General features: G+C 36.6%; 1 protein-coding gene across 1 annotated transcript in view; it reads right to left on the minus strand.

Annotated features, from left to right (window-relative positions):
• Positions 1–14,817, minus strand: part of RPS6KA6 (ribosomal protein S6 kinase A6) — a 198,131-nt gene that overhangs the window by 123,341 nt on the left and 59,973 nt on the right. The window contains exons 4-6 of the mRNA XM_030306020.1: positions 4,538–4,619; positions 3,548–3,628; positions 2,033–2,112 (exon numbers count right to left, since the gene is read on the minus strand). Coding sequence (XP_030161880.1) covers positions 2,033–2,112; positions 3,548–3,628; positions 4,538–4,619 — 243 coding nt within the window. The remainder of the gene's footprint in view (positions 1–2,032; positions 2,113–3,547; positions 3,629–4,537; positions 4,620–14,817) is intronic.

The raw sequence follows: 14,817 nt of genomic DNA on the forward strand, positions 1-14,817 counted from the left end.
GCGCTCCTACAATGGCATTTTTAAAAGGAAAGTAAATTTGATTAATAAATGCATAAGACTTATAGACTGAAAATGACAACCTATAGTCTTAAAATGACAAGATATTGATGAGAGAAATTAAAGAAGACTCAAAAACTGGAAAGAAATATATTCGTGGATTGGGAGACTCAATGTTATGAAAATGTAAATTATTTGCAAATTGACTTAGAGGTTCAATGCAATCCACAGTAAGCTTTTTTGTAGAAAGTGAAGAGCTGATTTTAAAATTGATATGGAAATGCAAAGGATCCAGAAGAGGCAAAACAACTTTGAAAAAGAAGAGCAAAGCTCAAGGATTTGCACTACCTTACTTTAAGACATATTATAAAGGTAATCAAGAAATCACGTGGTATTGAAATCAAGATAGACAAATAGATCAACAGAACAAAATATGATCAATTGATTTTCAACAAAAATGAAAGGTAATTCAGTGAAGAAAGCATGGACTTTTCTAATCATAATGCTAGAACAATGGGGTATGTACATGCAAAAAAAAAAAAAGGACTTCAAAACATCTTCACCATACACTAAAGGATTATAAACTTAAATGTAAAACCTAAAATTACAAATTGTGTAGGAAACAGAAAATCTTTGTGACCTGAGATTAGGCAAATATTTTTTAAATAGGACACCAATTTCATAAAAGAAAAAAATTAAGTTGGACTTGATCAAAATTAGGAACTTCTGCTTTTTTAAAAAGAACTGCTTTTTGAAAGACATTGTTAAAGAGAATGAAAAGATAAACTACAGACCAGAAGAAAATATTTACAAACAACATATATGTTAAACGACCTACCATCCAAAATATATAAAGACTCTCAAAACTCAGAAGAACAACTCAATTCAAAAATGGGCCAAAGATTTAAACAGATATTTTACCAAAGAAAATAAACAGTTGTCAAATAAGTGCACTGAAAAATTCTCAACATCATCAGTCATTAGAATTATGCAATTCAAAACCACAATAAGGTACCACTACACACACTTATGTCCAAAATGAAAACAAGACTGACCATATATCAAGGGTTGGCAAGGATGTGGAGCAACTGAAACTCTCATATGTTGCTGCTGGGAGTGTAAAAGTTATACCACCTTGGAAAACAATTTGACAGTGTCTTTAAAATAAGTTAAAACATACATCTACCAAATAGCCCAGTCATACTCCTAGGTATTTAACCATAAATATGAAAACATATGTCCATACACTCATTTGTATATGAATGTTTGTAGCAGTTTTATTAGTAATATCCCAAAACTGCAAACATTCCAAACATCCATCAATAAATTAATGCATAAACAAATTGTGGCATATTCATACAGTGGGATACTACTCAGCAATAAAAATGAATGAACCACTGATACATATAACACCATGGTGAAATCTCAAAATAATTATTGAGTTAAATACGCCAGACCAAAAAAAATACATACTCTATGATTCCATTTATATAAAATCCTAGAAGATGCAAACCAAACAATGACAAAAATCAGATTCAGTAGGAGTGGGGCAGAAGGGAGGAATTACAAAGGGGCACAAGAAAATGGTTGGGGACGACGGATAAGCTTATTATCTTGATTGTGACGATGGTTTCACAGGTATATACGAATGTCAAATTTTATCAAATATGTACCGTAATATGTGCAATTTATTCTATGTCAATTATACCTCCATACACCTGTTTTAAACATGAATAAAATAAACACTACTCCCAGAGGCATTTTGGTAGCTTGAGTAGCCAAAATCCTAGGCTTGCCCCTATCTACTTCATCCAGTTATTTATATTGGTCTTGTGCCTAAGGGAATAATGAGTAGCACATTGAGATGGATCTAAATGACAGGAAGACAGAAAATACCATTAACTTGCACATCCACTAAATACTATGCAGTGAAACAAATAGAATAATTATTTAACTTTTCTATAGAAAAATTAATTATCAGAACAAAAATGATTTTTGTTTCAATAAAATATAGTAAAAATTCACAGATACTCACCTCTTTGGATAATCTTGTAAAGACATCTCCTCCCCTGAGAAAATCTAGTATTAAATACAGCTTCCCTTCAGTCTGAAAGGCTAATTATAAATTAGAATGTAGTAACAGAACAATCTTAAAGGCTTAACAAGCTTAGTATAAATTTTGATAAACAAATTTAGAGTTTTATCATTAAACACTATAAAGGAATTAAGAATTTATTCAAATGGTCCAATGTTATTGGGTAACATTATCTCACAATTGAATTTAGTGTTGAAATAGCTATAAACGCCTTCCCAGAATATAATCAACTTTGCATGTGGCTTTACACATAAATGTCTACCACCATCATTTTCCTGATTTATGGATCAATGGTGTTCAATTGCAAACTTCCTGAACTCTGCCTCCCTACCTAATGAAAATCTACTAATTCTTTCAAGCTCAACAAAAATTCCAACTCCTCTATTAAGCTTTGCTCTATTAAGGATTTCTCTTTTCACATTTCCTTTAGCATCTTTACCCTCTTCTGCATAAGAGTTATTTGGTACGGCTTTTGAGATATCATTGTTCTTTATTTATGTCTGTCTTAACTCCACTTTGGAATGTACAGTTAATTCGCTTAAATGTCTGTGTTCCCATAGATATAATTTTTTTTTGAGATCAGAGATTGTTTCACCTCTAGAGCCTACTGCATTCAATACAGTGTTTTGCACACAATTGGTATTTACTGATTAATGTCATGTCACCCTAGAGATTTAAGGAAGAGATTTAGGATAACAGGGAGTAAAAGAAAAATGGGTGGACATTTCTTGAGTGTTTTTTATAAAAATAATTTAATACCTACTTTACTGCATTATTTTTCAAAATTACCTAAGAATTTTTTAAATCTACTGCTAATTAATCTCTTGAAAATTTAAAGTGACGTTGTAGAATGTATCAGTGATTTAATGATGTATATACCTTTGAATTCTCCAGGAAAACCAAACTTCACAATCTCATGCATGCATTAAATTATCAATGGAGCCATGATTCAAACTCAGAACAGTCGGACTCCAAATTCATGTTCTTTCCATTATACCTACTTGCTTCTTACTGGTATTCTTCTCCCCCCAAATATAAGAGAGAATAACTTAAATGGACTAATATACCTACATTGTCCTCTCCAATGAGAAGTAGGAAGTAAATGAATATACTCATTATGAACAACATGTAAGAGGAACACATCCAAACACCAAATGCTTTGAATAAATCATCACACTTTATAGCCTAGGATCATTAAAGGTACAGCATAGCAGAGTAAAGAAATACTACCAGACAGGTAATCAGAAGATACTTTCATATTACCTTAGACAAGTTAACCAACAGATACAGAAAATACAATTCAAAGCTGGTTATTAATTGTTATTATTTCAGATGAATATGTTTTACATAGTTGAATTATTAAATCAGTTTGAAGTATTTATTTCCTATTATATTATTACTTGAAAGGAAAGTTTAACTCTCTAATTCCATAAATTAAAAAAAAAAATTACATACCATAGTGTAATTTGACAATAAATGGATGATTTACTTCCACCAGTATATCCCTCTCCATCTTTGTCCGAACTCTGTCTCGAACTAAAAATTATAGTAGAGTAGAATATATTACTCTTCTATATAAAATTTAAGTAGAGATCTCATAAATAATTCACCAAACAAAATATGAAAATATAAAATGCAACTTTATAAGTGCCTAAATTTGCAGTCTATATATTCCTAGACAGTAATTACCATACTATCAGAAAGCCAACAAATTTAGTTTTGATCTAGAGATGGGTTAAAGTGACATAAATAGGTATTTGGCTAATATGCATTTATTATGTATTGGTCTCCAATTGTTCAAATGTGTTTACTGACTAAAACTGAGCAATGTTGGGGCACCTGGGTGGCTCAGTTGGTTGAGCAATTGGCTTCGGCTCAGGTCATGATCTCACGGTTTGTGAGTTTGAGACCCGCGTCGGGCTCTATGCTGACAGCTCTGAGCCTGGAGCCTGCTTCGGATTCTGTGTCTCCCCCTCTCTCTCTGCCCCTCCCCCACTCATGCTCTGTCTCTCTCTCTCTCAGAAATAAACATTAAAAAAATTAAAAAAAAAACTGGGCAATGTTATTGTTATCACAGCCTAGAAGATGGTGTATATATGTGTATCCAAGTGGTTGTGCTTTTTTAGTATGCAAAACCAACACAAATAGAACAAAAAAATTAAGAAACTTGAAATAAAATAATATAGCTTAATAAAACAAGTACATTTTAAGTAAAATAAAATGTGTCACTTTTGTACCATTAAATTTTTACCAGGGTATAGTCTCACTAAATTATAGTATATGCCAATATCAAACCTAGAAATATCACTTACAGGCTAGAAAACTGTAACAATTACTAATGTTTAAAGAAAACTGAATCTACTCAATTTTTACAAGCAATACACAGCATATTTGTTAAAACAAGATTTATCAAATTCTATTTTATTAAACTTTCTCATCTTCTACCTTTTAAAGAAGCTTTTTTTAACACCTTCATTGCATAGAGCTGCCCAGCATCAGGACCAGTCTTCTTTCGAACAAGAAAAACCTAACAGAGGAATTTTTTGAAAAAAGTAAAATTCACATTTCAAGACATTCTTGCTATACACATAGACTAGTGCATGTTTCAGGCCCTACATTTTCTCTAATTTTATAAAGATAGATCTTTCTCTATAAATTATACTCTTACTTGATTTTTTTCTCATTTTCGTTCATTTACTAAATCACACTCTCATACATATTACCATAGGAAAGAAAATTATTAAAATAGATGACATGGTCAAGGACTTTAAGAAGTTTGTGACATAAAAGATAAGCAACATATTGAAGGGCAATTTCATCTAAAGGAACTCCTTTTAAGACCCAAGCTCCTTTTTGTTACCTTAATAAAGACCAAAAAATGATATAACTCTTAGTTTGATATTCTCATTTCTACTTCCTTATTGGTCCATTTTAGAAGTTAGCATACATTTTATTTTCTGTAAGAAATCAGAGGCAATTATATCTGTCTGCCAGGTTGAAGAATCAAGATGGCTAATTATTCCAATACATTAAAGTTAAACTCTTTACTGTTACTGAGCAAGCTTAAGTAATAATATCTCATATTTTGAAATTAAAATTATGACTCATTAAAGCTAAGTTTCTAGGGGTGCCTGGGTGGCTCAGTCGGTTAAGCATCCAACCTCAGCTCAGGTTATAGTCTCGTGGTTCATGAGTTTGAGCCCCACGTCAGGAACTGTGCTGACAGCTCAGAACCTGGAGCCTGTTTCGGATTCTGTGTCTCCCTCTCTCTCTGCTCCTCCTCGGCTTGCTCTCTGTCTCTCTCTGTCTCTCTCTGTCTCTGTCTCTCTCTCAAAAATAAATAAACATTAAAAAAAGCTGTTTTTAAAAAGCCTCAGTTATAAAGATAAATATTAATCGATGGAAATTTTACAGGAGTTATTTACTAGTAGAGGGTGGTTTCATTTTTTAAAAATAGTGAAAGTTGTTCACTGCTTTGAAATAAATTATATAGAAACAAAAAAAAGCAACAATAGAACAGATCAATGAAAGCAGGAGTTGGTTCCTTGAAACAACAAATAAAACTGATAAACCTCTAGCCAGATTATCAAAAAGAAAAGAGAAAGGACCCAAATGAATAAAATCACAAATGACAGAAAAGAAATAATAACGAACACCACAGAAATACAAACAGTTGTAGAAGAATATGAAATACAAATATGAAAAACTATATGCCAACAATTTGGAACAGCCTGTAAGAAATGGATAAATTCCTAGAAACAATATAAATTACAAAAACTGAAACAAGAAGTAATAGAAACCTTGAACAGACCAATTACTAGCAATGAAATGAATCAGTAATCAAAATAATCCAAACAAACAAAAGTTCAGGACCAGATGGCTTCGCAGAGTTCTACCAAACCTTTAAATAAGAGTTAATATATATTCTTCTCAAATTATTCTAAGAATTAGAAAAAAGAAGGAAAACTTCCAAATTCATTCTATTAGTGAGCATTACCCTGATACCAACACCATACAGACACCACAAAAAGAGAACTACAGGCCAATATCCCTGATACCAACACCAGACAGACATCACAAAAAGAGAACTACAGGCCAATATCCCTGATGAATACAGGTGCAAAAATTCTTAACAGAATATTAGCAAAATTAATCCACAATAGATTTAAAAAAAATCAAGGTTGTCTGGATGGCTCAATCAGTAGAGCATGCATCTAATCTCGGGGTTGTAAGTTCAAGCCCCACAGTGGGTGTAGAAATTACTTAAAAATAAAATCTTAAAAAAAACTATCATTCACCATGACCAATTGGTATTTATTCTTGAGTTAAAACAGTGGTTCAATATTCATAAATCAATCAACATGATACATAACATTATTAAAAGAAAGGACAAAAACATTACAATCATTTCAAAAGACACAGAAAAAGCATTTGACAAAGTACAATATCCATTCATAATAAAAACCCTCCAGAAAGTAAGATTAGAGGGAGCAAACCACAATATAATTAAGGTCATATATGACAAATACACAGCTAATATCATCTTCAATGGGGAAAAACTGAGAGCTTCCTAACAAGACAGGAAAATCCACTCTCACCACTTTGATTTAACATAGTACTGGAAGTCTGATCCACAGCAATCAGAGAAAAAAAAAGAAGAAACACAAAGCATCCAAATTCTTCCTTGCCAGAAGGAATAAAACTTTCACTATTTGTAGATGGCATGATACCATATATATAAAACCCAAAAGACTCCACAAAAAAGCTTACTAAAACTCATAAACAAGTTCAGTAGAGTCACAAAATACAAAATGAGTGTACAGCAATCTGTTACATTTCTATACACCAATAATGAAGAAGTGAAAAGAGAAAACAATAAATTGATCCCATTTCCAATTGCACCACAACCATAAGATACCTAGGAATGAACCTAATGAAAGAGGTAAAAGATCTGCACTCTAAAAAACTATAGAATACTGATGAAAGAAATTAAAGAGGACACAAAGAAATGGAAAAGCATTCCATGCTCATGAATTGGAAGGACAAATATTGTTAAAATGTCTACATTACTCAAAGCAATCTACACATTTAATGTAATCTCTAAAAAAATACTACAGTATTTTTCACAGAGCTAGAACAGTCCTAAAATTTGAATGGAATCACAAAAGACCCCGCATAGCCAAAGCAATCTTGAAAAGAAAAGCAAACCTGGAGACATGACAATTCCAGACTTCAAGTTATATTACAAAGCTGTAGTGATCAAGAAACTACATTACTGGCAAAAAAGAGACACACAGATCAATGGAACAGAAAAGAAAACCCAGAAATGAACCCAGAACTACATGATCAAATAATCTTTGACAAAGTTGGGAAGAATAACCAATGGATAAAAAACAGTCTCTTCAACAAATGATGCTGGGAAAAGTAGACAGTAATTTGCAAAAGAATGAAACTAGACCAGGGGCACCTGGGTAGCTCAGTCAGTTGGGTATCCGACTTTGACTCAGGTCATGATCTCATGGTTTGTGAGTTCAAGCCCCACATCAGCCTCTGTGCTGACAGCTCAGAGCCTGAAGCCTGCTCCAGATTCTGTCTCTGTCTCTCTCTCTCTGCCCCTCCCCTGCTTCTGCTCTGTCTGTTTCTCTCTAAAAAATTAAAAATAAAACTGGACCACACTTTTTTACACTATACACAAAAACAAATTCAAACTGAATGACAGATGTATGTGAGACAGTAAACCATCAAAAACCTAAAGGGGACATAGGCAGCAACCTCTTTGACATCAGGTATGACTAGGTATATCTCCTGAGCCAAGACAACCAAAGGCAAAAATAAACAACTGGGACTTTATCAAAATAAAAGTTTTCTGTACAGTGAAGGAGACAAACAACAAAACTAAAAGGCAACTTACACAATGGGAGAAGATATTTGCAAAAGACATATCTGATAAAGGGTTCAAATCCAAAATATGAAAATAACTTATCAAACTCAACACCCAAAAAATAAATAATCCAATTAAAAACTGGGCAAAAGACACGAATCAATATTTTTCCAAAGAAGACATACAGATGGACAACAGACAAATGAAAAGATGTTCAATACCACTCATCAAAAGGCAAATACATATCAAAACCACAATGAGATATCACCTCACACCAGTCAGAATGGCTAAAATTAACAACACAGGAAACAACAGGTGTTGTTGAGGATGTGGAGAAAGGGGAACCCTCTTACACTGTTGGTGGGAATGCAAACTGGTATAGCCACTCTGGAAAACAGAATGGATGTTCTTCAAAAAAACTGAAAATAGAACTACAATATGATCTACCAATTGCATTACTAGGTATTTACCCAAAGGATACAAATATACTGATTTGAAGTCATACGTGCACCCCAATGTTTACAGCAGCATTACCAACAATAGCCAACTTAGGGGAAGACCCCAAATGTCCATCTACTGAAGAATATATAAAGATATGGCATACACACACACACACACAAAGTGTAATATTACTCAGTGATGAAAAAATAATGAAATATTGCCATTTGAAAGGACATGGATGGAGCTAGAGAATATTATGCTAACTGAAATGTCAGAGAAGGACAGATACCATAAAATTTCACTCATATGTGGAATTTAAGAAACAAAACAAACGAACATGGGGGTGAGGGGAAGAGAGAAAAATAAAGATACAGATTCTTAACTATAAAGATCAACCTTTTGGGAAGAAGATGGCGGCATAGGAGACGCTGGGCTCACCCTGCGTCCTGCTGATCACTTAGATTCCACCTACACCTGCCTAAATAACACAGAAAACCGCCAGAGGATTAGCAGAACGGAGTCTCCGGAGCCAAGCACAGACGAGGGGCCCACAGAAGAGGGTAGGAAGGGCGGCGAGGCAGTGCGCACTCCATGGACTGGCGGGAGGGAGCCAGGGTGGAGGGGCGGCTCGCGGCCAAGCAGAGCCCCCGAGTCTGGCTGGCAAAAGCAGAGGGGCCTGACAGACTGTGTTCCCACAGCAAGTGCGACTTAGCGTCTGGGAGGTCATAAGTTAACAGCTCTGCTCGGAAAGCGGGAAGGCTGGAGGACAAATGGAGGGAGAGCTGCTGAGCCCCCGGACGACACAGTTCAGTTTGGTGGGGAACAAAGGCGCTCGCCAGCGCCATCTCCCCCGCCCATCCCCCAGCCAAAATCTCAAAGGGAACCAGTTCCTACCAGGGAACTTGCTCACTCCACGCAAACACCCAACTCTGTGCTTCTGCGGAGCCAAACCTCCTGCAGTGGATGTGACTCCCTTCCCATGCCACAGGGCCCTTCCTGAAGTGGATCACCTAAGAAGAAGCGAGCTAAGCCTGCCACTCCTGCCCCCATGGACCTTGCCTACCCAACCCAGCTACTATGCCAGATCCCCAGAACCACGAGCCTGGCAGTGTGCAAGTAGCCCAGACTGGCCAAGCCACCCCACAGTGAATCCCGCCACTAGGAGAGGGGAAGAGAAGGCACACACCAGTCTGACTGTGGCCCCAGTGGTGGGCTGGAGGCAGATATCAGGACTGACTGCGGCCCCGCCCACCAAATCCAGTTATACACCACAGCACAGGGGAAGTGCCCTGCAGGTCCTCACCACTCCAGGGACTGTCCAAAATGACCAAACAGAAGAATTCCCCTCAGAAAAATCTCCAGGAAATAACAACAGCTAATGAACTGATCAAAAAGGATTTAAATAATATAACAGAAAGTGAATTTAGAATAATAGTCATAAAATTAATCGCTGGGCTTGAAAACAGTATAGAGGACAGCAGAGAATCTCTTGCTACAGAGATCAAGGGACTAAGGAACAGTCACGAGGAGCTGAAAAGCGCTTTAAATGAAATGCAAAACAAAATGGAAACAATGACAGCTCGGATTGAAGAGGCAGAGGAGAGAATAGGTGAACTAGAAGATAAAGTTATGGAAAAAGAGGAAGCTGAGAGAAAGAGATATAAAAATATCCAAGACTATGAGTGGAAAATTAGAGAACTAAGTGATACACTAAAAAGAAATAATATACGCATAATTGGTATCCCAGAGAAGGAAGAGAGACGGAAAGGTGCTGAAGGGGTACTTGAAGAAATAATATCTGAGAACTTCCCTGAACTGGGGAAGGAAAAAGGCATTGAAATCCAGAGGCACAGAGAACTCCCTTCAGATGTAACTTGAATCGATCTTCTGCATGGCATATCATAGTCAAACTGGCAAAATACAAGGATAAAGAGAAAATTCTGAAATCAGCAAGGGATAAACGTGCCCTAACATATAAGGGAGACCTATAAGACTTGTGACTGATTTCTCTTTTGAAACTTGGCAGGCCAGAAAGGCATGGCAGGAGATCTTCAATGTGATGAACAGAAAAAATATGCAGCCGAGAATCCTTTATCCAGCAAGTCTGTCATTTAGAATAGAAGGAGAGATAAAGGTCTTCCCAAACAAACAAAAACTGAAGGAATTTGTCACCACTAAACCAGCCCTACAAGAGATCCTAAGGGGGACCCTGTGAGACAAAGTACCAGAGACATCACTACAAGCATAAAACATACAGACATCACAATGACTCTAAACCCGTATCTTTCTATAATAACACTGAATGTAAATGGATTAAATGCGCCAACCAAAAGACATAGGGTATCAGAATGGATAAAAAAACAAGACCCATCTATTTGCTGTCTACAAGAGACTCATTTTAGACCTGAGGACACCTTTAGATTCAGAGTGAGGGGATGGAAAACTATTTATCATGCTACTGGGAGCCAAAAGAAAGCTGGAGTAGCCATACTTATATCAGACAAACTAGACTTTAAATTAAAGGCTGTAACAAGAAATGAAGAAGTGCATTATATAATAATTACAGGGTCTATCCATCAGGAAGAGCTAAGAATTATAAATGTCTATGCGCCGAATACAGGAGCCCCCAAATATATAAAACAATTACTCATAAACATAAGCAACCTTATTGATAAGAATGTGGTCATTTCAGGGGACTTTAACACCCCACTTACAGAAATGGATAGATCATCTAGACACACGGTCAATAAAGAAACAAGGGCCCTGACTGAGACATTGGATCAGATGGACTTGACAGATATATTTAGTACTCTGCATCCCAAAGCAACAGAATATACTTTCTTCTCGAGTGCACATGGAACATTCTCCAAGATAGATCATATACTGGGTCACAAAACAGCCCTTCATAAGTTTATAAGAATTGAAATTATACCATGCATATTTCAGACCACAATGCTATGAAGCTTGAAATCAACCACAGGAAAAAGTCTGGAAAGCCTCCAAAAGCATGGATATTAAAGAACACCCTACTAACGAATGAATGGGTCAACCAGGCAATTAGAGAAGAAATTAAAAAATATATGGAAACAAACGAAAATGAAAATACAACAATCCAAAGGCTTTGGGACGCAGCGAAGGCAGTCTAAGAGGAAACTACATTGCAATCCAGGCCTATCTCAACAAACAAGAAAAATCCCAAATACAAAATCTAACAGCACACCTAAAGGAAATAGAAGCAGAACAGCAAAGACACCCCAAACCCAGCAGAAGAAGAGAAATAATAAAGATCAGAGCAGAAATAAACAATATAGAATCTAAAAAAACTGTAGAGCATATCAACGAAACCAAGAGTTGGTTATTTGAAAAAATAAACAAAATTGACAACCCTATAGCCAGGCTTCTCAAAAAGAAAAGGGAGATGACCAAATAGATAAAATCATGAGTGAAAATGGAATTATGACAACCAATCCCTCAGAGATACAAACAATTATCAGGGAATACTACGAAAAATTATATGCCAACAAATTGGACAACCTGGAAGAAATGGACAAATTCCTGAACACCCACACTCTTCCAAAACTCAATCAGGAGGAAAGAGAAAGCTTTAACAGACCCATAACCAGCGAAGAAATTGAATCGGTTATCAAAAATCTCCCAACAAATAAGAGTCCAGGACCAGATGGCTTCCCAGGGGAGTTCTACCATACATTTAAAGCAGAGATAATACCTATCCTTCTCAAGCTATTCCAAGAAATAGAAAGGGAAGGAAAACTTCCAGACTCATTCTATGAAGCCAGTATTCCTTTGATTCCTAAACCAGACAGAGGCCCAGTAAAAAAAGAGAACTACAGGCCAATATCCCTGATGAATATGGATGCAAAAATTCTCAAAGATACTAGCAAATCGAATTCAATGGCATATAAAAAGAATTATTCACCATGATCAAGTGGGATTCATTCCTGGGATGCAGGGCTGGTTCAACATTCGCAAATCAATCAACGTGATACATCACATTAACAAAAAAAAAGAGAAGAACCATATGATCCTGTCAATCGATGCAGAAAAGGCCTTTGACAAAATCCAGCACCCTTTCTTAATAAAAACCCTTGAGAAAGTCGGGATAGAAGGAACATACTTAAAGATCATAAAAGCCATTTATGAAAAGCCCACAGCTAACATCATCCTCAATGGGGAAAAACCGAGAGCTTTATCCCTGAGATCAGGAACACGACAGAGATGCCCACTCTCACTGCTGTTGTTGAACATAGTGCTGGAAGTTCTAGCATCAGCAATCAGACAACAAAAGGAAATCAAAGGCATCAAAATTGGCAAAGATGAAGTCAAGCTTTCACTTTTTGCAATGACATGATATTATACATGGAAAACCCGGTAGACTCCACCAGAAGTCTGCTAGAACTGATACATGAATTCAGCAAAGTTGCAGGATACAAAATCAATGGACAGAAGTCAGTTGCATTCTTACTACACTAAAAATGAAGCAACAGAAAGGCAAATAAAAAAACTGATCCCATTCACAACTGCACCAAGCATAAAATACCTAGGAATAAATCTAACCAAAGATGTAAAGGATCTGTATGCTGAAAACTATTGAGAGCTTATGAAGGTAATTGAAGAAGATAGAAAGAAATGGAAAGACATTCCCTGCTCATGGATTGGAAGCATAAATATTGTCAAAATGTCAATACTACCCAAAGCTATCTACACATTCAATGCAATCTCAATCAAAATTGCACCAGCATTCTTCTCGAAACTAGAACAAGCAATCCCAAAATTCATATGGAACCACAAAAGGCCCCAAATAGCCAAAGTAATTTTGAAGAAGAAGACCAAAGCAGGAGGCATCACAATCCCAGACGTTAGCCTCTACTACAAAGCTGTAATCATCAAGACAGCATGGTCTTGGCACAAAAACAGACACATAGACCTATGGAATAGAATAGAAACCCCAGAACTAGACCCACAAACGTATGGCCAACTCATCTTTGACAAAGCAGGAAAGAACATCCAATGGAAAAAAGACAGTCTCTTTAACAAATGGTGCTGGGAGAACTGGACAGCAACATGCAGAAGGTTGAAACTAGACCACTTTCTCACACCATTCACAAAAATAAACTCAAAATGGACAAAGAACCTGAATGTGAGACAGGAAACCATCCAAACCCTAGAGGAGAAAGCAGGAAAAGACCTCTCTGACCTCAGCCGTAGCAATCTCTTACTCGACACATCCCCAAAGGCAAGGGAATTAAAAGCAAAAATGAATTACTGGGACCTTATGAAGATAAATAGCTTCTGCACAGCAAAGGAAACAACCAGCAAAACTAAAAGGCAACCAACGGAATGGGAAAAGATATTTGCAAATGACATATCGGACAAAGGGCTAGTATCCAAAATCTATAAAGAGCTCACCAAACTCCACACCTGAAAAACAAATAACCCAGTGAAGAAATGGGCAGAAAACATGAAAAGACACTTCTCTAAAGAAGACATCCGGATGGCCAATAGGCACATGAAAAGATGTTCAACGTCGCTCCTTATCAGGGAAATACAAATCAAAACCACACTCAGATATCACCTCACGCCAGTCAGAGTGGCCAAAATGAACAAATCAGGAGACTATAGATGCTGGAGAGGATGTGGAGAAATGGGAACCCTCTTGCACTGTTGGTGGGAATGCAAATTGGTGCAGCCGCTCTGGAAAACAGTGTGCAGGTTCCTCAGAAAATTAAAAGTAGACCTACCCTATGACCCAGCAATAGCACTCCTAGGAATTTATCCAAGGGATACAGGAGTACTGATGCATAGGGGCACCTGTTCCCCAATGTTTATAGCAGCACTCTCAACAATAGCCAAATTATGGAAAGAGCCTAAATGTCCATCAACTGATGAGTGGATAAAGAAATTGTGGTTAATATGCACAATGGAATACTACGTGGCAATGAGAAAGAATGAAATATGGCCTTTTGTAGCAACGTGGATGGAAGTGGTGAGTGTGATGCTAAGTGAAATAAGCCATACAGAGAAAGACAGATACCATATGGTTTCACTCTTATGTGGATCCTAAGAAACTTAACAGAAAGCCATGGGGGAAGGGAAGGAAAAAAAAAAAAGAGGTTAGAGTGGGAGAGAGCCAAAGCATAAGAGAATGTTAAAAACTGAGAACAAACTGAGGGTTGATGGGGGGTGGGAGGAAGCGGAGGGTGGGTGATGGGTATTGAGGAGGGCACCTTTTGGGATGAGCACTGGGTGTTGTATGGAAACCAATTTGACAATAAATTTCATATATTAAAAAAAAAAACTATAAAGATCAAACTGATGGTTGCCAGAGGGAAGGTGGGCAGAAGATAGGGTTAAATATGTGATGGGGACTAAGGAGGGGACTTGT

Source organism: Lynx canadensis, chromosome X, assembly GCF_007474595.2.
Source record: "Lynx canadensis isolate LIC74 chromosome X, mLynCan4.pri.v2, whole genome shotgun sequence".
NCBI classification, from domain to species: Eukaryota; Metazoa; Chordata; class Mammalia; order Carnivora; family Felidae; genus Lynx; species Lynx canadensis.